The sequence below is a fragment of the Rhinopithecus roxellana genome, chromosome 17, assembly GCF_007565055.1.
Source record: "Rhinopithecus roxellana isolate Shanxi Qingling chromosome 17, ASM756505v1, whole genome shotgun sequence".
Lineage (NCBI taxonomy): Eukaryota > Metazoa > Chordata > Mammalia > Primates > Cercopithecidae > Rhinopithecus > Rhinopithecus roxellana.
The window spans coordinates 56,740,334-56,767,600 of NC_044565.1; the positions used below are offsets into that span (position 1 = coordinate 56,740,334).

Genomic DNA, 27,267 nt, shown 5'->3' on the forward strand with positions numbered 1-27,267 from the left:
GGAAGCTGAGGTGGGTGGATCACCTGAGGTCAAGAGTCTGAGACCAGCCTGGCCAATATGGTGAAACCTCATCTCTACTAAAAATACAAAAATTCGCCAGACATGGTGGTGGGCACCTGTAATCCCAGCTACTCGGGAGGCTGAGGCAAGAGAATCACTTGAACCCGGGAGGCAGAGGTTGCAGTGAGCTGAGATCACACATTGTACTCCAGCCTGGGCGACAACAGCAAAACTCCGTCTCAAAAAAAAAAAAAAAAAAGCTTATCTAACATGCAGTAAGTGGATGAAGCCAAGCTTCAGTTCTGCACCTGGGAGGACCTCCCTGAAAGAACCCCGAGAAGAGACTTGTCACACTCCAGAACAGCAGAGGAGAGTGGCCCACGCCAGCAAGGAGCCAGCACACCCCAGGCATCTTTAGTAACAGGAACTGTACAAGTGCTTTCTGTTGGTTGTTCCGTGTAATTCCATGACCACCTGCAAGGATCAGAGGTGTGGAGAAATCCATTACCTGCCTAGGTCAAAGAACTAGTAAGTAGAAGAGTGAGAATGTGAACCTGAATCTGCCTGGCTCCAAAGTCTGCTCTATTCTCTGTCTGTGCTGGTTTATGAGGACAATTTAATGCCAACCAGAATGCTTAAGAAGATGCCATAACTTCTCAAGGGAATAACTGATTCAACAGATAAATACCCAAACGCATGGATTCTGATACAAAATGCCACTCCAGAATTACCTGAAGTTCCCACATTACCGGCCACTGAATGACTCAGGTGACATGGAAGTGCCTTGATGATAAGAATGCAACCCCAGCATCACACACGCACACACATTTTAAAGCAGCATGTAAATTTTCATGTTGCAGGAAAGGCTATCATGGTTCAATCTATGTTGATAATTTTATGTAAGATGATATGTGTTTTAAGAATAGTAATAAAGAGAAAATCTGAGGGAAAGCAAACTATTCCGGAGAGCTCAGGGCAGTGCTGGCTAGGGCCACACTCTGGCAACCTGCTGAACTGGCTGGCGGCCCATTTGCTGGGTACAAGTTCCACTACAGAGTTGTAAATTTCAAGTACAAGCTCCTCTTGTGTATCATGGAATCCTAAGTCTGGATTCAAAGTCCAAGACCTTTTGGCTCACCTCAGAGAAGTCTAGAAGAACTATGATTATTTCAGTTGTGGCTAATATCGATTTTAGGTAAATGGGAAATGACCACAGGTTGTAAAAAGAACAGGAAATCCTTTAAATTTACTTTGAAGTACTGGAAAGTTCAGCACAGCTTAAGTTCTTTGGGTTTCTTTCCAGCAACAGTGGAAGAAAAGGCCAAGACATGCACATTCCAAATATCTACTTGTAGATTCTTGCATGTGTTCCAAGGCTACACAAACATTATCCTTTTACAGGTGAGAAGAGAAACTGAGCCAACTGTCAACAATTTGACCGTGCAGGCAGAGGCAGGAAGGAAGCGTTACTCACCTTTTCCTGGTGGCTGTGGGCTGAGTGAGCAAGTCTAGCTTGAAGGCCACAGGAAGTTGTAGCCTCCCTGCCGGCATTACTCAGCATTACACACCTAATGCTAACCCCTGTCACAGGGTACCTCGATGTTGTCACTATGGCCAGCATTCCTGATGTAGTGTCAGGAACATTGTTAGAGAGCCACAGGTCCTTCTTCGAGGAAGAGCATTTTCTAGCAAGTATGCATTTGCAACAGAGATTAAACTTGGAACTCTGAAAAGGAGTGTCAGTATCTGTGTACAAAGTACTGTGGGTACACACTGAAGTTGAGGCTCATAGAAGCCAAACATTTTAGGATCATGGAATCACTAAGTAGGTCAGAGTTATATGCTGAGGGGCTGTTGACCTGGAGCACATTAAATGCCACTCAGTTTTCTCATCCGTTAGAAGGTGGCCATGAAGAATGGAGGATGGAGACGTATTTAAAAGCACTGAGCACAAAGGAGGCACCCAATCCATGGTAGTAATTATTATTCTAACCTTATTAGCCCCCTATAGATTCAATGTACACCATTCACTAGTTTGTTTAAATAATTTGTGAACCAGTTTATATTTTTCAAGTTGCCATATGTTTTAGTCAGGGTTTTCCAGAGAGTTAGAACCAATAGGATATATATCTATATATTTATCTATATCATCTATATCTGTCTAGCTATCGAGAGAGAGAGAGAGGGAGAGAAGGAGATACATGTGAAGAGATTGATTAGGGGAACTGGCACATTTTCTTGGAGAGGCCAAGGAGTCCCATGACAGGCCATCTGCATGCTGGGGAATCAGGGAAGATAGTAGCATGGCTCGGTCCAAGTCCAAATTCCTCAGATCCAGGGAAGCAGACTAAGCAAACTCTCAGTTCAAGGCTGAAGGCCAAAAAGCCTGGGTGGAGGTTGGAGGTCACAGGTCTGGAGCACTGGTGCAAGTCCTGGAATCCAAAAGTCAGAGAACTTGGAGCTCTGACATCCAAGGGCAGGAAAAGAAAGGTGCCCCAACTCCAGAAGAGACCATCAGAATTTGTCCTTCATCTGCCTTTTTGTCCCATCCAGTCCCCCAGCCTCCATTGAGGGATGTTAATTTATGGCATTGTAAAATGGACTACTACAGATCATTTCCAGTAGATGTTCAATAGATGCTGGATGAAGACTTCATCTTTAGTTCCTCCACATCTCTGTCCCACCGTTGTTCCCATGTTTAGTTAATTGAAGGCAAAGGAGGAACAATTAAAATAAACATGCAAAGTGGGGAGAGGGCTTTCTTCTTCTTCTAGTTTTATTGGGGAATAATTCACAAATAGAAATTGTGTTTATCCAAGGTTTGCAATGTAATGACTTCATATATGTATACATAGTGAAATAATTACCACAATCAAGTTAATTAACACATCACCTCACATAGTTACTATGTGTGTGTCTGTGTGAGAGAGAGAGATGCAGATACCTAAGATCTACTGTCTTAGCAAATCTCAAGTAAACAGTGCAGTATTATTAACTACAGTTACCATGCTGTACCATAAATCCCCAGAAGGTATTGTCTTATAACTGAAACCTTGTATCTTTGGACCAGCATCTAATTTCCCCTCCCCCTCCCACTCAGCCCCTGGTAACCACCATTCTACTCTTTGTTTTTATGAGTCTGACTTTTCTAGATTCCATATACAAATGAGATCATGCAGTATTTGTCTTTCTGTGCCTGGTTTATTTTACTTAACATGTTCTCCAAATTCATCCATGTGCCATAAGTGACAAGATTTCCTTCTTCTATTCAGGCTGAATAGTATTTCATTGTGTGATATATACATATATATATATACACACACACACACACATTTTTCTTTATCAGCTCATTCATTGATGGACACGGGTAGACTCCATATCTTGCTTATTGTAATACTGCGATGAACATGGGAGTGCAGCTATTTCTTTGGGATCTCGATTTTATTTTTCTGTGGATAAACATCCAGAAATGAGATGTCTCTTCATTACACTCTGTGAAAGCCCTGAAAAGCCACCACACCCCTAGGTGAAATCACCGGATTAATGAAAATAAGCGCTATCTCTCCACCCAAAGTTCTCTTCCCATGCTCTTAGCACTCCTGGTCCTAGTGCCAAGGGTTTTCTGTAGCTCCAGCTTTTTGCATGCTCTATTAGCATTAGACAATAATTGATCTTTAATCAGGAAAGCCACACTCAGGCTGTTGCAAATCACACACTTTGAACAGGCCTGTAACAAGCCTAGACTAGACCCAAGTAATTAATAAGAGGCAGGTAAAATAATTAAGCAATAAACACAATTGGCAGTGGTAATCCAGAGGAGTATGATTTTCCCGAGGAGGGCGTGTGAAGGCTGAAAACTAGGTAATAAAGGGCCTGAAGACATCAAGGAGTTCAAGTGATCCTGTTATTCCTTCGCCTACGGTTTTCCAGCCAGGACCGTGGGGTTAGTGCCTCCCACTTCCAGGGAGATAGCCAACTGTGTACAAACAGGTTCTGTGTGGGGCGGGGGGATTTCAAGGACTCTCAGCCCTTTTTGTGTATTTGCTACTTTACTGAGTTGGATACAGTCAATAAGGTCTCCATTGGACTTGTATGGGGCTGAGGCACTCTGATATACACAAATACAAGTATAGTACTGGGTATAATGGACCCGATGGCCATTCTGATTTGGTTAAATTTCTGTTGGTAGATGGTTATAAATAACCACCTGCTCTGGTTTGTGTATGGTTGTTCCAGCAACTTGGGATGGCTGGTCTCCCAGAAGAACACAGCCATTCTTAGAGCATAGGGTGCCCTTGACCTCACTATGTTGGCAGGTGCCAACCTTTGATCCCTACAGCTGTCATTCTTGAGATGGCATCTTCCTTGCAGTCTCACCTTTCCTGGCACCAGACCCAACGGAAGGCAAGGCAACAGGAAGCAGCCCATGGCTCCTTTCAAGCCTGAGGCCCCAGAGCCTGCATCTGGAACCTTCTAACTGCAGAGGCTATTCCCAGGGGTCTGCATAAGGGATGGCATTTCTCCCCATGGTCTATGTCATGGGCCCCACTGACACAGTCTACAAGGTCTCACCGGCAGGTCTTTAGGCCTAACTCTACATTCAGGAAGCTCCCTATAGACAACACAGCTTCCTGAATATTGTCTTCTAATCTAGTTTCAAAATCTTTTACTTACATATGGCACGCAGATATGTAATTACACGTGGAGTGCACATTATTTACTTGGGAAATGATTTCACAAGAGAATGCCTGACTGAAATTTACTCATGGAGTAAACCTGTGCACTCTTTCCTCTGAAAAATATTAACATGAGGCCGTTTATCAGTTGTTTGTGGTACTCTAAGAAAAGTGGTGAAGACAGAGGCCGAGACCTGTTCTGACTTGGGGTTGCCCAAATCTGCAGGGTGAGTAGCCTCTGATTTGTACCCTTTGGTGGGTGAGGTAAACGTGCACCTGCAGGTCTTATGCTCATTGCATTATCTCCATGTAGCATCACATACATCTTTAAAGCACTGTGCTCATGGAGACAGTGGTTGGGGAGGGAACCCCCTGAACCCTCTGTGTGATCCTGTGTGAAGGGCACACATAAGTTTCAAAGGAGAGCCTTTCTTGTCTATGGTGAAACATGGCACTCTTGTAACAAAGCCAACAGGAGGGTCTCCTTCCCCATTTCCCAGTCACCTGTCCTGGCTGACTGAAGAGTGCCTTCCCCAAGCATGCAGAATAAGAAGACTGAAGATGACCTTGGAGATCACCTAATTCAGCCCAGCCATGACACACTGACAAAAAAGAAATGTGAACCTTTTCCCATTAGATATCCTCAAGGTGAGGCAGGGCCAGATTTCTCCTTCCAAAAACACAGCTCAGGGGTCACACTCAATTCCCAAATCCTCCTCTGCCAGGTCCTCCCAACCAGCATCACCACCACAGGCTCCCTGTGTGGTCTGAGGCACAGGGAATCTGGCTGCTTTGGGAGGAAATTAGGTTTATAACCACATGCAAGTGCTGTAAACTCAAGGGATAGGGCCTGTGCCATTACACTGGGAGTGCCCTCACCTTAGCACAAGAGTCAGTTTCAGACGCTTCTGGCTGGCAAAGCCCTCCTCTTATCCTAACTCATAGGTCACCGTGATGTTTCCTCCTAACTCAGCCCCCAGTCCAGGCAGAATTGGCATTCTATAAACATCTCCCCACACATTCCTGAAGGAAAAAGGACATTATGCATTCTGGGCCGTAAGCCACCTTGCGTGGCCTTGGGTTAAAAGCTCTTCTCAAGGCAAATAATCTGGCCTTGGGTTAAAAGCTATTCTCAAAGCAACTGATCTGGCCTTGGGTTAAAATCTATTCTCAATGCAACTGATCTACCATTTTGCCAGGGCTTCCTGGGTGCTGGCCACAGAACTCTTCCTATCTCTTTTGCGCCTGCAATCACCTTGTTTTTCTCACTTCTCCCTCCCCCGACTCCATCTTTCTATCCTTCTTTTCATTCTGCTTTGGTTTGTCATAGATTTAATTTGTATCTGCTCATCTAGACATCCAGACTATTACTTTGCGTTACTTCATAGGAGACACTTTCTTGCCTGTGCACTCTTGCAGACTATCAGACAGAGAAAGAGAGAGAGAAAGAAAGGACAGCAACCAACACTGGCTCTCCCAGCTTTGTAACCCGCCTTTGCCACAGCATTCCATTCACCACTGGGTCAGTGCTGCAGCTTCCTTCTCCTCACAGTGAGGGCCATCAGAACATGCCACCCAAAATATGCTGCTTTGATGTATTGATGATTTTGAGCAGAAGGCACTTGAGAAACAGCAGATGCCAGAAGCCTCTCTGGCTTCCCTCTGTATACCTAAAATTAGGGTGTGGAATCCTTTGAGAAAGGTGCCCCCCTCTTTACCAGAAAGAGGAAACCATTCTCATCACCAGAGATGGGGAGACCGTGCTGAGATGTGTCCGTACAGATGGCCCTCCTAAAATGACCCACTTCTTCCACTAGTTTCCTCATGAGTTTTCTGATCACTTTACCACAGTTTGCCCCAGCCCAAACTTCTTTTTCCTTTTGTCTTGTGACATGTCTGCAATTCATCATTCTTTGTTAAAATGGCATATAAACTCTCCGCCCTATCCACTTCTTTGAGTCTTCATTTCTTCCTTAAGAATACCTCTGTGTACATACAAAAATATTAACATCAAACACAATGTACATGCTTTTCTTCTGTTAATCTTCTTTATGTCAGTTTAATCCTCAGGTTCAGCCACAGAATCTAAGAGGGTAGAGGAAACCTCTTTCCTCCTCCAGCACCCCTGAGACTTACTCACAAATGGTTTTCTAGAGCCATGAGCACTTCACCAAGAGCATCTGCAGTGAACAACACAATATCTCATGGTTCCAGTTGTCATTTAATTCCTCTTGCTTCAGTAATTTGAGGCATCCCCTACTCACTGTGTCTTTAGGGCAGTTCCACACCAAGCCATGGGGTATCTTTTCCTGGTCCTCATGCATCAATCACCTCCTTTCACCTTCCTTCCCAGCCCTCTGTTCCTGCACCCCTTCCCTCTTGTGTGCTGCCTCCCACACAAGTTTTTGGTTCTGCAGCAAGAAGAATGAAGGAGACTTCCTCTACTGCTATAGGTCACCACCCCCATTAATTCTGTCTTTTATGATGTCCCATTAAAATGACACTTTCTGCTGCCCAGTAAATGAAGCTTTCTATTGCCCAATGAATTGTGCCTGACAGCACAATTCACTGCTTCACAACTGATCTTTTTTTTTAGCCTCAGAGCATCCTTGAAATGATTGACAACCACGAGAGAAACACTGTAAATATTCTCAGATACAAACTCACAGTATCAGCTTCACAGAATACCTGTAGATGCAAGTAACTAAAACTCCAGCTCAGTTCGACTTTAATAAGAAGGCACTTTATTGATTCAGGTGGGTAGTTCAGAAGTGGGCCAGGCTTCAGGGTGAATCTGAGCAGAGAAGCTCATGGGTGCTACTCAGGACTCAGTCTCTTCTCAATTTTCTGTTCTGCCTTCAGTGAAGTCAGAATCATTCTGAGTGTGGCAAAATCTCCAGGAACAATTTCTGAGGCTGTATTCTTCATCAAAGAGGGAACATGAACAAGCACACTCTTGTTCCTAACAACCCTAGTATAACTTGTATTTGACTCTAATTGGAACAACTCAGGCCCTTGCCCATCCTCAAGTCCATTAGGGGGCCATGGGAATGCTGTGTGGCACCTGGCGTGAGCCGCAGTTAGGCAACCACCTTGGAACCAGTAACTGTGACATAGGGTGAGACAGTGCTGGTTAGGTTAAGTCAACCAGCACCCACCCCATGTTTCAAACCATGTGACTGAATAATTCAGGGCTCTGTTAGGAAGGAGAAAGGGAGATGCTTCTTGAATAGCACCCAACACTCAACTACAATTTAATTTGACAGGAACCCGGAGGCCTTGCCCATAGAAATCTCTTAGAGTTGCTTTGAAAGAGAGCACTCAATACAAAAATCTTATGGCAGCAACCCTGTGGTCTCAAGGCTGCCACGGACTTGGTGTGGAGGGTGGGGAGGGGCTCAGTGTCTTTTGAAGATGAAGCAGAAGAATAGATGGCACTGACTTAGCAGATTGGAAAATGTTTAATCCCAAGAGATGCCTACAGAGAAAGCTGAGCCGCACCACAGACTCCTAGAAGGGCTTGGATTAGGGTTCCCAAGTGTCTAGGTAAGCAGAGGAGATGGTGAGGCAGACACAGAGGGTCAGTTCAAAGCACATTGGAAAGAGTGTGATCCCAAGATCCCTCAGTCCACACTGGCGGTCAAATGCTCCTCCCTGACATCGGAAAAAGAAACAATTTATTTTCTTCAGATGGAAATAGAACTTTTTTAAGCTCCAGGACACTGGGTAATGCTGCTTATGCAAAGACAGTATTTAGTGAAAGCCCATTTACTGAGCAGGGAGATCCACAGACTCTCTCTCCCTCTTGGCTCCCAGAAGGCTGGGGTCAGGCTTGCAGTCTTAGGAGATCGGCGACCTCTTTTTGGAGAGGATCTGCAGATACCAACAGTTTCAGGGTTTCTTCAGGTCCAGGAGTGCCAGGCTCCTGTGGACTCTTCCTTTGGGGAAGCAAAGGAAGACTCCATCTGTGCACACGGAATGCATTAATTATATTTTCTTATTTTCTGTTTTCTTGATGCTCCAGCATCTGGTGTTTACTGGGAAAAGACTGCCTTTCCCAGGGCCAGTCAATTAAACTACCAATTCAGAACCCATACTCCTAACCACCTACTTTATATGGCTCTGATACTGTTTCCCTAATCACCCAGGGCCAGGTACTAGGCAACTAGAGATGGCTCCATGCCCCAGAGCCTGCTGAAGTTATTCACTGCTGACCAGCCTAAGCCTGCCTGCCCTGCCTGCCCTTGCTGTCCCACAGAGACCACAGCAGAGGCTCCTGCCCATGCCTTCCTCTCTCTCCTTCTGCCTCTGCCTGGGGCTTCCCTGCGCCTCCTATTTCCAGGGATCTGTGAGTATGAACGGGACAGTCACTTCCATGTCTGCAGGTCTTAACATCTCTGATTAAAACAAATTCTGGGTACATTTTAAAATATAAGACTTCCAGTGAAGTTTTTAAAACCCTTATATGGAGAAGTTTAAACATATATATAAATAAACAATGACTATAACAAACTCCTATATATCTGTAACCCTTCAGAACAACGAGAAACACATGGGCAATTCTGTTCCGTCTATATTCCCAAATAAAATTCATCCATTGTGATTAGCTGATGTGTCTTTAAGCCTATAGAATTGATACATTTCCCCTATATCTCCTACATATCATTTTCTTGTAATTTATTTGTTGAAGAAGCTGCGTTGATCTTCCTGATTCATCTTTAGAGTTTAAAATGGAATTTCACAGAAAGAAAAACATGAAAGCAGAAGGAATAAAAATGTCAGAAAAGAAATCAATGGGAATTAAATGGTACAGCTGCTTTGGAAAACAGTCTGGCAGTTCCTCAAAAAGTAAGATACAGAATTACTCTGTGACCCATCAATTCTACTGAAGTCTTCATACTGAAGAGAATTAAAAACATATGTCCACACAAAAACTGATACACAGATGTCCATAGCAGCATTATCCATAATAGCCAAAAAATAGAAACAACTCAAACGTCCACCAACTGATAAGCGGATAAATAATATGAAGCATTTCCACACAATGGAATATTATTCAGCCTGAAAAAGGAATGGTTGCGAGGGGTTGGAGGAGGGGAAAATGGGAAACACAGTGTTTCTTTCTGGGGTGCTGAAAAAGTGTTAAAGTTAAATAGGGATGAAGTCTGTGCTACTTCCAGAAAGTGCTAAATTGTACACTTTACATGAGTAAAATGCAGTGTGTGAATTATATCTCAACTTAAAAATCAAGAACATTTTCCAGAAATAAAGTTTATGAATTTTCAGATTTAAAAGATCTATTGAGTTCCCCTCAAAATGAATTTCAAAGTTATTCCACAATAAAGCACAGTATTGTGAAATTTGGTAACATCAGAGATAAAGATCTGAAAAGCTTCCAGAGAGGTGAAAGAAAATGATCACCTACAAAGAATCAAGAACCAAAATGGCAGTGGTTTTTCACCGAAATTCTAGATATAATAAGAAAACAAAATTTGGCCTTCACATTCTGAGAGAAATATATATATTTTAAACCCAACTAAACTGCCAACCCAGCGTGAGAATAATGCTCAGGCATTTTGGGACATGCACAGCATCAAAGCTTTACCTTAGATCAGGAAGCTACAGTAAAGTGGCAACCTAAGAAATGGGAGAAATGAATTCCAGGAACAGGTGATCCATGCAGGAGAGAGAAGCAGCATTGCTGAGAGCCAGGGGTGAAGCAATTCAAGCTGGAGACACTGAGACAACACAGGAGCGCCTGGCATTCTACGAGAGGCAGTGCAGTGGTTCTCACAACTCAGTAAATGTGGTAATTACCTCTTATCTGGTTACAATGCACCTTCCCAGGCCTGCCAGCAGGGATTCTAAATCCTGATGCAAATGATATGGCAACACTTGTGGTTATAGACATGAGTGTTACAATCACAGATCCAGGTCCAAACCCAAATCCCCTCAGTAATTAACTGTATGCTGTCATTTAATTGCTTAATCTCTCCAGCACGCCACTTCCTCAGGCCAATTCATATGGGAATATAAATTCATCAGAGTGTTACAAAGAGTCGTTTGTACAATGAGCTTGTGACTATGAAATGCTTAGCATGGCATCCAAAAAGTCCTCAGTAAGTGGTGCAACGATAGTTTTTTTATTACAGAAAACACACCCAACCCAGAAAACAGTGTTCATAGGGGATTAAGAGAAGTAAGTACAGTTGGGTGAGCAGAGGGCGCCAGCGTTGCGAGGGCCTTTCCTAGGTGAGGCATCCACCACATTTGAAAGTGTGATGCAGGGCCAGAGCTCAACATCAACCAGGACTGGAAGGAATGAAGTAAACAGGTCACACCTGTTCCTTCATGGGTCCATTCCTTTCATTTTCACTTTTGACTCTGATGCAAAATTAGAACTCTTCTCTGCTCAAATTTCACTATTCTTAATAAAGTAAATAAGTAGAATTCAAAAACGTCAACTGTGTAAAATATATGCTCTTGTTATTACAAGGCAAGTGGGAAATATTTAGCATTTGATCATTGCCATCACAATAACACAAATTCTAAAACTTACACTGTTTACAACTGAACCACACCCTCAAATAATAAAAAAAAAAAACGGTCCCTCCCTAACCTCTCTCCTCAGCAGGAGAAGGACTTTGGTCGCCCCAACCTGGGCAGGAGAGCAGGTGGGGGGTGGGAGCCCACAGCTGCAGCGGCAAGAATCCTGAGGGCTGATGGCTTTGACCAAATAATAGGGAATTGGGTTTAGTTGTTCAAAACATTTTCCAATAACTGATTTATAAAATAGCTCAGACTCATTGAAGCAGCTGGGGAATGGGAGCCTGCCCCTCAGTCTCCAGCCTCCTCAAACTACGTGTTTCTCCAGAGTAAGCTTGAGCCTCTCAAAGCATGGATTAAAACGCATGGCTCTTCCAGATCTAAAATCTGAGGCTCTACAATTTAAGTCACAGTTAGTCACTTCCATACTTATGATGGTAACATGCTTACATGCTCAGTCTATCATTGTTTAATATTTAATGAAAGACACTCATTTTGTTTACTTATGATACAGCAGCTAGTCTGTGTTCACCTGCGTTGTCTCAGGGTCAGCTCTTTATTTCCCAGAATCCTGTCCCATTTCCTGGAGCCTATTGGCTGGAGGAGAGATCTGGGCAAAAGTTAAAGGTATATTGGCACTTTGGGAGGCCGAGGCGGGCGAATTGCAAGGTCAGGAGATCGAGACCATCCTGGCTAACACGGTGAAACACCATCTCTACTAAAAAATACAAAAAAATCAGCCGGGCGTGGTGGTGGGTGCCTGTAGTCCCAGCTACTCGGGAGGCTGAGGCAGGAGAATGGCATGAACCCGGAAGGCGGAGCTTGCAATGAACCGAGATTGCGCCACTGCACTCCAGTCTGGGCGAAAGAGCGAGGCTCCGTCTCAAAAACAACAACAACAACAACAACAACAACAACAACAACAACAACTGTGTTGGGTGAAGACTTAGAAACACAGCTTTTCTGACAAAAACAAGCAATGGGGAAAGATTCCCTATTCAATAAATGGTGCTGGGATAGCTGACTAGCCATGTGCTGAAGGTTGAAGCCGGACCTTTTTCTTACACCATGCACAAAAATCAACTCAGGATGGATTAAAGACCAAAACTAAAAGTTTTGGTGTAAAACCCTAAACTATAAAAACCCTGGAAGACAACCTAGCCAATACCATCCTAGACATAGGAACAGGCAAAGATTTCATGACAAAGACACCAAAAACAATTGCAATGAAAGCAAAAATTGACAAGTGGGATCTAATTAAACTAAAGAGCTTCTGCACAGCAAAAGAAACTATCAACAAAGTAAACAGGCAACTTACAGAGTGGGAGAAAATATTTACAAACTATGCATCTGATAAAGGTCTAATATCCAGCATCTATAAGGAACTTAAACAAATTTACAAGAGAAAATCCCATTAAAAAGTGGGCCAAGGACATGAAGAGATACTTCTCAAAAGAAGACAAACATGGTAAACAAGAATATGGAAAAAAGCTCTAGATCACTGATCACTAGAGAAATGCTCATCAAAACCACAGTGAGGCACCATCTCACACCAGTCAGAATGGCTATTACTAAAAAGTTAAAAACTAACAGATGCTGGCAGGGTTACAGGGAAAAGTGAACACTTCTACAATGTTGGTGGGAGTGTAAGTTAGTTCAACCATGGTGGAAACAGTATGGTGATTCCTCAAAGAGCTCAAAGCAGAACTACCATTTGACCTAGCAATCCCATTACTGGGTATATACCCAGAGGAATATAAATCCTTCTACCATGAAGATACATGCATGCAAATGTTCATTGCAGCACTATGCACAATAGCAAAGCCATAGAATCAACCCAAATGCCCATCAATCACGGACTGGATAAAGAAAATGTGCTACATATACACCATGGAATACTATGCAGCCATAAAAAAGAACGAGATTATGTCTTTTGTATTAGTATGAACGAAGCTGAAGGGTATTATCCTTAGCAAACTAATGCAGGAACAGAAAACCAAATACCGCACAGTCTCACTTATAAGTGGGAGCTAAATGATAAGAACTTGTGAACACAAAGAAGGAAACAACAGACACTGGAGTCTACTTGAGGGGGGAGGGTGGGAGGAGGGCAAGGAGCAGAAAAGATAACTATTGGGTACTGGGCTTAACACCTGGATGATGAAATAACATGTACGACAAACCCCTGTGAGACGCCTTTACCTGTATAACAAACCCTCCCATGTACCCCCAAACCTAAAATAAAAGTTAACTATAAAAGAAACACAGCTTATAATTCTTTTCCCTTAGGTACCATAAAGGTTATGGGCCATTTGCCACCTGAACAGTCAGTAACACATGAGTGGAAAGAAACTGAACACCCAGGGACACCAGAGACTGTTCACTGTAGAGGAAGGAGGCAGGCATAATTCATAAGGTGAACTTCCTCCAGTCCCAAAGTGGTTCCCTTCTCCTCTTAAATGCAGGTCCCATGGAATTCAGACTAGGAAGTAAAGCAAATGAGAATGGCCCACAGGGGAGCAGTTCAAATGTGCAGAAAAGAATACAGCAGCCCCAATGAGGAAGGAAGGCTGGACAAGAAATGGATTTGCAGGGAAGACAATGTGTACCCATCAGAGCTCTGATTCCTTCACTTCCATACCCTCCCCTGCTCACTAACATTGAAAAAGTATTGATGGCAAGTGTTGCGCTGTAACACATTTCCTTGCTTTATAATCTGGATTTGGGGGGTTAAATTTTAGAGATAATGAAAACATCCCCCTTTAGTTAACTCTTAATTTCATAGTTGTACCTTTTTTTTTTTTTTTTTTTTTTAACAGATTTGTGAACATGTAAAACAAAGAAAAGAGCATGGGAGTAATTTATAATCAACAAATATATGTTCACTGAGTAAGTGACACTCACATGGCATATGGCATACAAGCACCCTGAGAGTAGGACCATGGGGCATCCGATGGTGATTGTCCTTAAAGCTTGTAGGGGCCCAGCCTCCTGCTGTCCATGCACTGCTGCATGTACAATCGGTGTCTCCTTTAACTTCATAGCGATGCCACAAGGCAAATCACATTGTCTTCACTTTCTGCGTAAGAAAACTAAGGCTGGATGAGAGTGTGTAGAGTTGGATCATGGATTTGTGTTTGGCTCCTTCTAGTTTCAAAACCTGTGAATATTTTCCTGTCTCTAATGCTAATCTTCGCACTATATTTGGAATAAGCATATAAACATATAACCACAGTCCATTCAGGTAATATGCAATTAAATTATAAATAAATGCTCAGCAAGACTATGAGTGACTGAATGAGCTATATATGAGAATAATGACTGGTTGAAGTGTTATTCATAGGATAAAGTAGAAATCATTTAAATGGCGAACAGTAAATAAGGAGGGTTAAAAAATCAGCATCCAGGTGTGGAAATAGCTGATTTACATATATAGCTCAGTTAATGCCGTTGTAAAATGTAGCTATGATCTGACATTGGATGAACAACAGAAACAACAAACTTTTAATGTACAGTATAATCTAATTTTTCTGCATTTCATTTAAAATGCAGAATTAATTATCAAAATTTGAGTGATAAAATTGAAGGCCGTGCGCGTGCCACTGTAATCCAGCACTTGGAGGCCAGGTCTCACAAGTCAGAATCGGACCATCCTCTACACGTGAACCCCCTCTAGACAAAACTCAGGTGCGGGGCCTTAGTCCCACTACTGGGGAGGCTTTGGGTGAACCAAGCTTGCAGTGAGCTGAGATCCTCTCAGCCTGGTGACAGAGCGACTCCGTCTCAAAAAAAAAAAAAAAAAAAAAAAAAAAAAAAAAATACAATATTTTCTTTTTAATTTTTATATTTACAAGAAAAGAAATGATACCTTTTTTAATTAGAAAAAAAGTTATTGTAAGGATCATAAATTACATAATATTTACAGAAGTTAAAAGCTGAGATTGTGAGGATTTCCAGGGACTCCTGCCACCAGCCCACCTTGCATCATCGTTTACATGGAAATGTTGGGACTGAGGTGACCTCATGCCTCTCAATTCCCAGCCAACTTTCTTTCTTTCTGGTTCTTAGCAAACCTGTTAAACAGAAAATAATCAGTGAGACAGATAAACTACACCCTAGTGTTTTAACAAGTTACACATAATTGCTTGCTTGCCAATTGTCTACCTCAGAACTTTCTTTTCCTCATAGAGTCAATATAATCATCTATTTTAAATTCAGCTTTTGCCATTTTACAGTCTGAGATGCAGGACTTTGCATAGGGCATGGATGGGTTTCCACAATCCACACGAGGATGGGAGGAGAACAGGGCAGATTCAGCCCCACTCAGTGAGAGTTGTGGTTGGAGTTACTTGGCTGGACCTCACTCCAGAGAGAGGAGACCTTCCTCTGGACCAGCTACCAAGACAGCCCCTAGTTGGAAAATCTTTTCTTCTGAGGTGACATGCAGCCCCCACTAGAGAGGAAAACACCAGAGAGTTTTAAAAACGAAAAACCAACTTAAGTCAAGGAGCTTCTTGACAGGGAACACAGCAGAATCCACCCAGCTGGGGTGAATCTCCGCAGTTCCCCAATGGGACGGCAGGCGGGAGGAGCAGCGGAGCCATCTGCAGTGACATTGTCTCCTCCAGCAGCAGCCTCCATCCAGAAATTCATCTCAGGGTCTGTCCTCACAGGAACCTGATGCCAGAGCTGTGCGCTGAAAGTATTTGGACACAGGTATTTTGTGGAACTGGGCATTTTCCAGGTCTTGCTGGAGGTCATTGCGTGTGAACTTGATGGAGCTCTTTCTCATGGGCTTTTTTTCAAAGTGTGGGAGAGCATGGCCTGCTGGCTTCCAGCACGTGGCGAGCAAACTCAAGCCAGGGTGTGTAAGTCACTGTAGCCCTTGACAGAATAGCAGGGGATAAAGGTCGTTTTTTAATCTTCTGTTTATTACTCTCAGCCAATTAACTTCTATCTACAGTAGACAATATTTTGCCAGTTTTTTTTTCAAAGTGGAGAAATACCGTGCTCTTTAAAAAGTCATTTAGAAGCACAGACTTCTCAATTTTATTACATCAAAATCACTAAAAGATAGAAAAAAGTGAAATTCACATATCAAAGAAATTATCTTTTGGCAAAATACTCAATTTTGTTTTGAAATGTTTGTGAATATTCCATGCATGTGTCCGGATGCATACAGAATTTATTCATTCAATTAAGTTAAAAAATGAGATAACATGATAAATTCAAAAAGTAGTGAAGACACATTTTGTTTCTGTCTCTTTAACTGAGAAAACTGGCTGATGCCTCCTGTGTGCGAGCACTGTATAGCTGATGCAGGTATGGAAACAGAGGTTTTCGTACTTGCTGCCGCTGGCCCTGGCACTGGAGGTTGGTTCTGGGAGGGCAGGGTGTCTGTTTTTATAACCACTGGGCAAGTGCCACTCAAATACACACGGGTGTGTCTGCCCCCTAGTGGATGCTGGCAGGCACTGTTCTTATTACCACTCAGCAAGAGCCACACAAATGCACTCGGGTGTGTCTGCCCTCTAGTGGATGCTGGCAGGCACTGGGAGCAAATGTGACTATAAACAAAATTAAAGATTTAAAATATACCCATTATCTCCAGAAGGGATTTAATTCTAACAGGATGCTTTTTTGTTTTCTTTTTCAAATGGGCTGATGGGTAAAAATAATACAAGACTGGAGATGTTGGAAAAAAGCACACTGCGTTTGCCTTTCGGCATCTGTGATGACTGAATCCTTCCTCAGCGCTGCCACAGGGAGCACATTCACACGTGTGTCACAGAAATACCAGGGTTAGGTCAAAAAACCAAGTGTTACCTGGAGGAAGCCACAAAGGCTATGAGACTAAGCCTTCACCTAGAAGACACTTGACAGTTCAGAAATGGACATCCTGCAAGGTGTCTCGGAGAGCTCAGCTGTGACCCTGCACTGTATGGAAGGGTGGGCACTGGGGCCCAGGCAGGTGAAGATAATTGTCCAAGGTTGAGCATCATCAGCCTAAAACCCACATGCAATGCTGTTGCTGCAAAACTGCCGACTATTGAAGACACAAACCACAGAAACAGAATCCCTTTGTGGTCTCACTGTGCAACTGATGACTTTTCAGAAGATGAAGATTAAACATATTAATCATAAATTCAAAGTATCAGAAGAAACACTAGGGATTTTCTAACCTCTGCTATCATGACTTTTTTTTTTTTTGCAATATTCTTGAATTATTGTAAATAAGCTCACAGAGGCCAAAGTGCTCCCCTGAAGTCATCCAGAAGCCGGCTGCTAATCCCCACGTCTGACACGTGTGTTTTCTTAGGATAATACAAAAATTAAAGATAAGGGAGAGAGAGAGGGACAGAAAGAGACAGAGAGACAGAAAGAATTGGAGCGAAGAGAAAACACTTTAATGTTTTGACCCCCAAAATTCCCAGTGAACATTCCCTTTGCCAGCGGGTGAAATCCAAGGCCCTGGCTCCAGGATCCTGCTCTTTCCTTTGTTGATTCCTGTTCAGATTTGGCATAGAAACAATATGGAACTTGTTACACTTCTCTGGGCAAGTCATTATGCTTTTGGCTCATAGGCTCCACTTCCCCAGACACCCCTTTGTCCTAAACTTCAAGTAATTCAGCTTCACCCTTCAGAGAACAGCTCAGCTGTCACTTCTTCTAAGGACCCTCCCAAGCCACCTCTCCAACAAAAGGGCCCCCACCTTGCTCTTTGCACCTCTGTCCCTCGAGGTGCTGCTGTCATTTGTGGAGGGTGGGACCCCGGGGACTAGAGCCCCTCTCATGCTGGAGACACTCAGCACTCAGTAAGTGTGTGCTGAGCGGATACAAGTACAGCAAGCTTGCACAGCTTTACAATGTGTACTCTCATGTCTGGAATAGAGCCCCATTTTCATTCTTTGTAAAATGAGTAAGTGGGGCTGGGTGACCCACACTCTCTTTTCAACTCAGAAGTCCACTATGAGCCTGACATCAAATAGCTTCCCAGCCAGCACCAGGCCAGGACCCAAGTTATTCAATGTGCCTGTGTCCCCCACAGCATGGGGAAAGCATGTAGAAATGGGACCAGCTCTGCTGCCTGCTGCCCAGTACCAGCCAGCAACTCCAGGCTCACATAGCCAAGGCACCTGCAGGAGATCTTGGTTATTTAGTAGCTGTGATTGGGCTGGGAGGGGAGTGTGTTCACTTCTAATTTTCCAGTGACTAGCACGAGACAGTTTGAAATGTGATTTTTTTCTCTTGGTGCGAAAAAAAAAAAAAAAAAATAAGGGTTTTTTTTATCTTCTCATCCTTGGAGCCATTGGCATTAGCTATGGGCCTGATAATTTAAGAAAACTTTATTCTCCAAAGTAACATTTTGATAAATAGTGTAATTCTTTATTACAGCAAAACCATTGCTTAAGTGGGCAAAACTCTAGAGGATAGGAAAACACACTCTTGAAAAATTGTGGTGATGCCCTGAAATTCTGCAAACGGCAGGGGCACGTGTTGTTCTATCCCAGGTCAGAGTGTGTCAGTCATCACTCAATACCACTCACAGACCACCAACTTCAGAATATCTAGGTGTAAAGGTCTGTACAATAGTCATAACATAATAATGTAAACAATTTTACATTATTAATTATTATTTATATTATACTATTACACAATGTGTAAACACTATTAAAACATGTTTGTCTTCAAAGAATGGCCTTGGTTTCTGTGGGCAGTGTCTCCTCATGGAAAGGTAGTGCATTCCTGCTAAATCACGGACAAAATGGGCCCCCAGGAGCTCCAGGCTGCAGCAGCAGCTTCTCATCTATGTCCTTCACTGCATGATGTTGTTGTTGACTTTGAAAGCTCCTTTTCGTCTAGTTTTATCAACAGAGCTAGTATTTCATGAGGATCTACTACATGCCAGGTTCCAGAAAGCTAAATGCCTTTTATTTGTTATTATTCACTAAATACAAATAACAATTCTCTTCTCATTATTCACACAACACAATTTAGCGGAGGGAGATTGAGCGACTTTCCCAGTGTCACACAGCTACTAAGAGCAGAGTGGTGTTTAGATTCATGTCTGAATACTGAACACCGAAATGAACCAGAGGAAAAAATCATACGCTTCAAAAGCCTATTCAAGCCATTTGTTCTTATTTTAAGGAAAATCTTTATGCTAATTTTAAACTCCAAATAGTTATGAATGGCAGAGATCTACAGATTTGATTCTGATGTAAGAGATGATGCTCCCTGGCTGGTTACTGCTACTACCCCACAACCCTAAGCATACTGGACAAATGTCTAAGCCTGGTGGTTAGTGGGGACAATGCTGGCGGAGTCTGAAGTTGTCATGCAGTGACTCATGAAAGCTTAGGCAGATTTGGTGATATATGACACAGAGATGCAAAGAAATGCAGTAGCTGACAGACACAGGATGGCTCTGGGAGATACAGAAGGAGCATGTCACCCAAAATAGAGCCAAACGGGTATCCTTAAGGAAGGAGCAAAGGGGCTGAAGAAGGGATTTGTCATGAGAGATGGGACAGGAAGTTCTCTAGAGGCAGAGGGAGAGCATGAGAATGTCAGGAAGGGACGAGAGATTCTCGCACATCTGGGAAGCTGACAATCCATCAGCATGGCCACGAGGAAAATAAGGAGAAGCGAAAATAATAGATGAGGCTGGATATAGAAGCAGGGTTCAAACTGTGTCTCTTGTGGTAAAGAGTTGTGATTCCATCCAGAAGGCAATATGTAGCATTCTAAACAGAGATCTTTTAAAACAAGTCAAAATATTTTAATATTTTCTGCAAAGGGCTATATGTTAAACATTTTAAGTTTTCCAAGCCATATGGTCTCTCTGTTAATGATTCAGCTCTTCCATTGTACCATGAAAACAGCCAGAGACGTCATATAACACATGTATGTGGCTGTGTCCCAGTACAACTTTACTTACAAATGCAGACTGCGTCAGACATGGCCCATGCATGGTAGTTTGCCACACCCTGTTTTAGAAAGCTCAGGTTTGTGATATGATGGAGAATGCCTACGAGAGCTCTTGTTTTAAATGGTAGAGTGAACATACATTGCAATTCTATCCTGCTTGACCCAAGCTCTTTATAGTGAAAGGTAGAAAAGATAGATAGTAAATAGATAGATGATAGGCAGGTAGATAGATGATAGATAAAGAAAATACATAGCTGTTCCAGAAAACAGAAAGGGATAACTTCATGAACATAAAACAAAGTAATATACTTTAGAAAGGAAGCAGGCTGGAAAACCCACAGTTGCAAAGAGAATAAAATTTCCAATTGCCTCTTTGAGTCCCTTACTGGAAGTAGTCACAGCCGACTTCCTCCTCTGTTTTTTGTCTGTCGGTTGTTTACTTTTTTGTGGGGTTTTTGTTGTTGTTTGCTTTTTTAAAAAAAAAAATCCCTTTCCCTGCTTTTTTGTCACAGCAGCCTTTGTCACTTCAAACACTGCAAGTGTTCTTTTTAAAAAATTATATCAACCTTTCAATTAAAATGCAACATGTCTGCAACCTGGTATCTAGAGAGGTGAGATGGACAAAGGAGCCCTCGTTACTGCACGTTTTCTTGCCCCAGCTTTCACCTTGCACACAGCAACAGACAATGCACAAAGCCACTTCCTTATGGACTGAAATTCTGATCCTTTTATGACCGGCCTTTGCATCCTTCACCTTCCCCTCTCCCATGCTGTGAATGATTGTAGTGGATATTTTTGTTTTAATCTCAGTGACAGGGGAACACAGGTAGCTCTAATTTAACTGTGGCCCAGATGCTTCTGTTTCTAGCATGTATTTATTTTGTAGCAAACATTTACATCCATCATTTTTCACTGTCTTTTGAAAATAATTAGGCAATATCTCATCTGAGGTAGAATGTTTCTAGTGGTTGTGCTCTGAGGGAAAAAAACTAATCTGTTCTCTATCCACTGCATTCCAGGAACAGTAAGAGGACCTTTTGCTTGAATAATTTTTATCCACACTACAGAGTGGATAATGAGCAGATTATGTAAAAACAATTCTGCTTCACTTCAGTAACAGCCTCCTCAACTCATTTTTTCTCAACAAACTTATTTTTCCAGCAGAAGAATCCCAGGCTTCTTAGAGAACCCAATGACTTTTGGCACCTTAAATCGGTGAAATCATCATGTTTTCTTCTGCCGTATCCATAGTTCAAACAAAGATGAGGCAAAGCTAGACTCATTCCTGAAGGAACCCAAGAAATTTATCCTTTCTGTCTCCGGAATGAAATGAATTCTCTAGACCATCAATTCTAACCTTCAAAAACCAAACCTGTTTGCTCACAATACTGGTGGGTGGAATGTCTGAGATTGGGCAGTTACATCTGGTGGAGTCTCAGTCTTTTTCACGTCATGATGGAAAGTGGAAGGGGAGCAAGAGGTGCACCAGAGATCACATAGCAAGAACGAAAGCAAGAGGGAAGCCAAGGAACCCAGACTCTTGTTAACTACCTACTCCTGCAGGAATTAATCCATTCCTGTGAGAGCAAAACTCACTTATCCACATGGAGGACATTAATCTATTGATGAGGGATCCGTCCCCATGACCCAAACACCTTCCACTAGGCCCCACCGCCCCACACTACCACTTTGGGGGTCAAATTTCAACACGAGTTTTTGCAGGGACAAACCACATCCAAACCATAGTAATTTGTAGCATAGTTAAATTATTTTTCACATGATGTATTCTGTCCTGGGATACTCCACATCCTGAATAATTTTATTTAATTTCAAGTAGAGTTTGATTTACCCATTTGGTTGTAAAATTCTGCGTATTTTGACCAACACATTGTGGTAGGTATCCCACTATTAAAGTATCATATGGAATGCTTCAAACCCCCACCCCATGGAGCCAAAGGTTTCCCATCTGTGTAGTTTGCCTTCTGCAGTGTCTCATTAAATGAGGTCACACTGTGTGTATTCTCCTCAGACTGTCTTCTTCCACTTAGCAATGTGCATACAAGATTCACTCATGTTTTTGTGTGAGTTGATAGCTTGTTCTTTTCTACGGCTAAATAGTATTCCATTGCATGAATGTACCACAGATTGGTTATGCATTTTGGGGAGCAAAACCTTCCTCTTCTAACTTTGTTCCAGGGTTGGAGACCTTCAAATTAACTGACAATAGATACATTAGTAGGAGAGACAATACTTGGCTTCTTATTCCACAAGTATCACTGTGGGACAAAATTCATCAGATGGCAGTATCCAGTTTACAAAGAGGTAAAAATAGCCCAAAAACAAGAAACAAGGCTAGAATCTGATAACCCACAATAACTATAGCTTTCCTTAAAAATATATATATTTTTTTGAGACAGGGTCTGGCTCTGTCGCCCAGGCTGGAGTGCAAAGGTGCAACAATCTCAGCTCACTGTAACTTCTACCTCCTTGGTGCAAGTGATCCTCTCTCCTCAGCCTCCTGATTAGCTGGGACTACAGGCACATATCATCGTGCCCATCTAACTGTTTATATTTTTGGTAGAGACGGGGTTTCAACATGTTGCCCAGGCTGATCTTGAACTCCTGGCCTCCCAAAGTCCTGGAATTATAGGCATGTGCCACCATGCCCAGCCAAATTATAGTTTTCCATTGAAACATAAAATTTCTCTCTGTAGTAACCATCATTTTTTATCATAATCAAAGTAAGACTATTCTTGTTTTAAAATTAAGTCTAGTTTTGTTAGATTTTGCTTGATTAGTTACGTAAGTGCAGCAAGAACAGGAGATGACCACATAGGTGCTTTCAAGTTTCTTTGCTGGAAGTTTTCATACAGAATCTCAGATTTGACTTTTAAAGGCCTTATTCAGGCTAAAAGCCAAGCTAAGAACATACTATCAAATTTCAGCTGCAGTCCTTATAGCTTCGTGTGAATTCCTCTCTTCTTGAGGCCCCCAAAATATCCCTAAATTCCTGGGCCTACCAGGAAATGATGACCTTCTTTACTAACCTGTAAGGCTGTGAACCTTGTAATGTAAGTATCAGGCTGACTTTTCTCAGAGTACTGGTGGGAATGAAGTTTTTGGTGTTACAAAAAAAAAAAAAAAAAAAAAAAAAGAATTAACATGGGAACAAATGATCTCTTAGCAAGGCGAGCTTTACTTTCTGCAGAAAGGGTGCTACTCAATAGCTGTCCAGCCACAAGAGCACACTGAACAAAGGAGACAGAGTTACTTATAACCTCATGTGTCTACCCTACTGCTGTGTCCAGTTACCATTGGCTGGAATAGGACCTCACAGTTTACACTTTACCCAATTGGCTATTAGTGTAAAACTTTCTTAATTAGGTAAGGGGAATAGAACAAAGAAAGGAAAGGAAGTTGCCAGGGATAGTTAAGGAAGCATCTCCAATAAGGAATGGCATACAGTATGGGCTGGGGCTTGTCTAGTTCTGTCCAGGCATGCCAGAACAAGCTAGGACAACTGATTTGGAACACACGCACACACACACACACACACACACACATAAAAACAGTGGATAGCAATCTTACAGTAAGAAATTGTGACTTTTTACAATCTTTGAAGAAGAACTTTCCCATTTCTCACAGTACTTTGTAAGCATTGTCTCCATAAAAGTCAACCTTACTTCCTTAAAAATTGCTGGTCACAACTGATCTTAGGTACACTTCCAAAATATGATATTCCAGTAAAAACCTTGATAATATAACCAAATTTTCCAATTATGTCCTTTTATAAGGTGAACAGATTCTTACTGGACTTTTGCTAATAACTATATCATCATGAAAATAAGAGTATTCAGTAAGAATTTCAAAATTCTGGAGAGATTAGGCAGAGAAAAAAGATAAATGCTTCATTTCTGTTTACAAAAGTATAATCTACTAAATTGTTGTAAGTTACAGTTAGATTAAGAGAGAGAGATTTCTTAAATCCAGAAACTAGAACATGAAAGAACCAGCGATGCTCTAGAAAGCTATAAAATTATAATCAATTTCCATCAGTTCATTCAGTTTCATGTGATCAATTCCAGTCTTGCTGGATCTTGGGTTAGCAGTCTCATGACCCCATCAATTTCTCCACCTGGCTTCTGGAGATCTTCACTGAGTCAAGTGTATGGTCTTAAAGTTATTTAAGCAATATCATCAGAAGTCTTTAACCAGAGTACCTGTCATACTCTTTTCCATGAGTCTCAGAGGGAGTCCTGTATTGGAGATGAACATTCTGACCTGTAGCTGATCGCAGGAGCTTTCAGGAAAGCATCAGGGGGAAATAATATCTAAATGACAAAGAGTATGAAATGGCTGTGATTATAGCACAGTTGACAAGGATATTCGATTTTTTCTGTGACATACAACATGTATTTATTTATTTATTCATTTATTTAGAAACAGAGTCTCTCTCTGTCACTCAGGCTTGAGTACAGTGGCATGATCTCGGCTCACTGCAAGCTCCACCTCCCAGGTTCATGCCATTCTCCTCCGTCAGCCTCCCGAGTAGCTGTGACTACAGGTGCCCGCCACCACGCCCAGCTAATTTTTTGTATTTTTAGTAGAGATGGGGTTTCACCGTGTCAGCCAGGATGACCTTGTGATCCACCCACCTTGGCCTCCCAAAGTGCTGGGATTACAGGCGTGAGCCACTGCACCCGGCACAACATTTAAAATAATAATTGGAATTATGACTCATAACTCTATACTGGCACATAGCATGGATAAGGAGGACATTGACAAATTTCCAGGAATTTTATATAATTTCTGAAAACATGACATTTTACCCATACAAATATAACACAGGGAAGGTTAGATATCTCTTTTTATTTGTATCTTTTGTGAGGGTTTCCCTTATAAAAAATATATCCTACTTTACTTGTGAAACATGCCCTACTTTTCTTACATGCTTTGCATAGAGTTGTTTCTAGTTATTCTATTGCTTCTAGTAGTTTTATTTATACATATTGATTATAATTTTAATACTTAGTACTTTTATTTTCCAGAGAAAACTAACAAGTAAGCAATTATAAACTGTCACATATTAGCATTCTATAGTAGGTTAGAAAATGTATGAGTATACCATCTCCCAACATCTACAGGGATGTGTTTCCTCATAGTACAATTTCTCATTGTGGTAGACAAAGACATGTTTATTAATGGTCCAAAATATCTTTAGTCCCTCTGTAAAAATAAGAAGCAAAAAGTATATATACTTGAATTATTTATGTTCAGTATGTAATGTTTTAGTATTGTATCTTATTTATAAATGGTCTAGATATTTAATGCAAATCTTTTACTTAGCTTAACTTTAAGGTTAAAAATTACCAAAAGTATTTTGGAAACTACTATTAAGCAGATTTACAGTAAACAAATTATTTTTGAAATAATGTTTTTCGCTTTTCACAAGGTGGCACCGAAAGTGAAGAAGGAAGTTCCTGCCCCTCCTAAAGCCAAAGCCAAAGCCAAAGCTTTAAAGGCCAAGAAGGCAGTGTTGAAAGGTGTCCACAGCAACACACAGAAAAGAAGATCCGCATGTCACTCACCTTGAGGTGGCCCAAGACACTGCAACTCCGGAGGCAGCCCAAACATCCCCGGAAGATTACCCCCAGGAGAAACAAGCTTGACCACTATGCTATCATCAAGTTTCCGCTGACCACTGAGTCGGCCATGAAGAAGATAGAAGAAAACAACATGCTTGTGTTCATTGTGGATGTTAAAGCCAACAAGCACCAGATCAAACAGGCTGTGAAGCAGCTCTGGGACATGGATGTGGCCACAGTCAACATCCTGATTCGACCTGATAAAGAGAAGAAGGCATATGTTCGACTGGCTCCTGATTATGATGCTTTGGATGTTGCAACAAAATTGGGATCATCTAAACCAAGTCCAGCTGGCTAACTCTAAATATATATGTATCTTTTCACCATAAAAAAGAAATAATGTTTTTCATAAGAATGACAACTTAATTAGAATCAAATTTATAAGCTTTAAGATTTTACATTTCTAGTAAGTATAATATTAGCTTATTTGAGTAGAACTCAAGCAGAATAGGAATTTATGTTTGTTTTATATTCAATAGTGGTAACTTTGAAGACATACTTGTTTTATTATACCAAAAATATTATATTAACCTTATTTAACTAAGTTTTATCCAAGTCGTGTTAACTTAAAAAACATTTGATCAGTTCCTATATTTCTAGGAGTTTGGTGAATATTTATTTATAAATGCTTATTTTTTTTCCAAGCCAAGTTAGAATAGAGCACTTTTAAAGGATTTTATAAATGAATTTTGCAACGCTATCCAGAATTAAGAAAATATCACATATACATAACACACATTAATAGACATACAAACACAAATAGAGATTTCATAGCTTTCATCCTGAAATTTCAGCCATGAATCAGGCATAAATATTATGATGGTTAATTTTAGACATCTAAATTTTAGACTCTGTAAAGGTGTGAAGAGGGATCTGCTAATTACTTGATAAGTAAGTACTTGATAAGACATGGACTTGCAAATCTTTGCTGTTTTTAACCAGTGCTATTTCAAGATATGAGAATATTTTACTCTAAGAAAGTATTTTCGTAGATATCATAATAGGAATTTTGTTTATTTTAGTTAATAAATTATTATAACATTTATTGGTTGTTAATAATTTATGGCATTGTTAAAATATACTTCTACAGACAACACAATACACATATGTTTTGATTTGTCCTTTAATCTCAGGTAAATTTTTTAAATTTTTATTTATTAAATTCTATTTATTTTAGATAAAAGAGACCTTGTAACTGCCATATGCTGTACTTTCTTAGAAAGAGAAATGCTCAGGCAAAACTCAGGCCTGGCCGGGCACTGGTGGCTCACACCTGTAATCCCAGCACTTTGCGAGGCCAAGGCAGGTGGATCACCTTTGGTCAGGAGTTCGAGGCCAGCCTACCCAATATAAGGAAACCCCATCTGTACTAAAAATACAAAAAAAAAAAAAAAATTAGCTGAATGTAGTGGCTCACGCCTGTAATCCCAGCTACTCAGGAGGCAGGAGGATCACTTGAACTCGGGAGG

The 27,267-nt window shown here is 41.5% G+C and overlaps 1 protein-coding gene and 1 pseudogene across 2 annotated transcripts in view; both read left to right on the forward strand.

Moving 5' to 3' along the window:
- Positions 1–26,391, forward strand: part of FAM110C (family with sequence similarity 110 member C) — a 37,669-nt gene extending 11,278 nt beyond the window's left edge. The window contains exon 2 of the mRNA XM_030921822.1: positions 25,606–26,391. Within this exon, the coding sequence (XP_030777682.1) occupies positions 25,606–25,646 (41 nt within the window). The 3' untranslated portion in view covers positions 25,647–26,391. The remainder of the gene's footprint in view (positions 1–25,605) is intronic.
- Positions 25,610–26,391, forward strand: LOC104666121 (annotated as a pseudogene). The gene has a single exon (XR_748509.2). The product of XR_748509.2 is annotated as a 60S ribosomal protein L23a pseudogene (transcript).
- Positions 26,392–27,267: the final 876 nt, after the last annotated feature.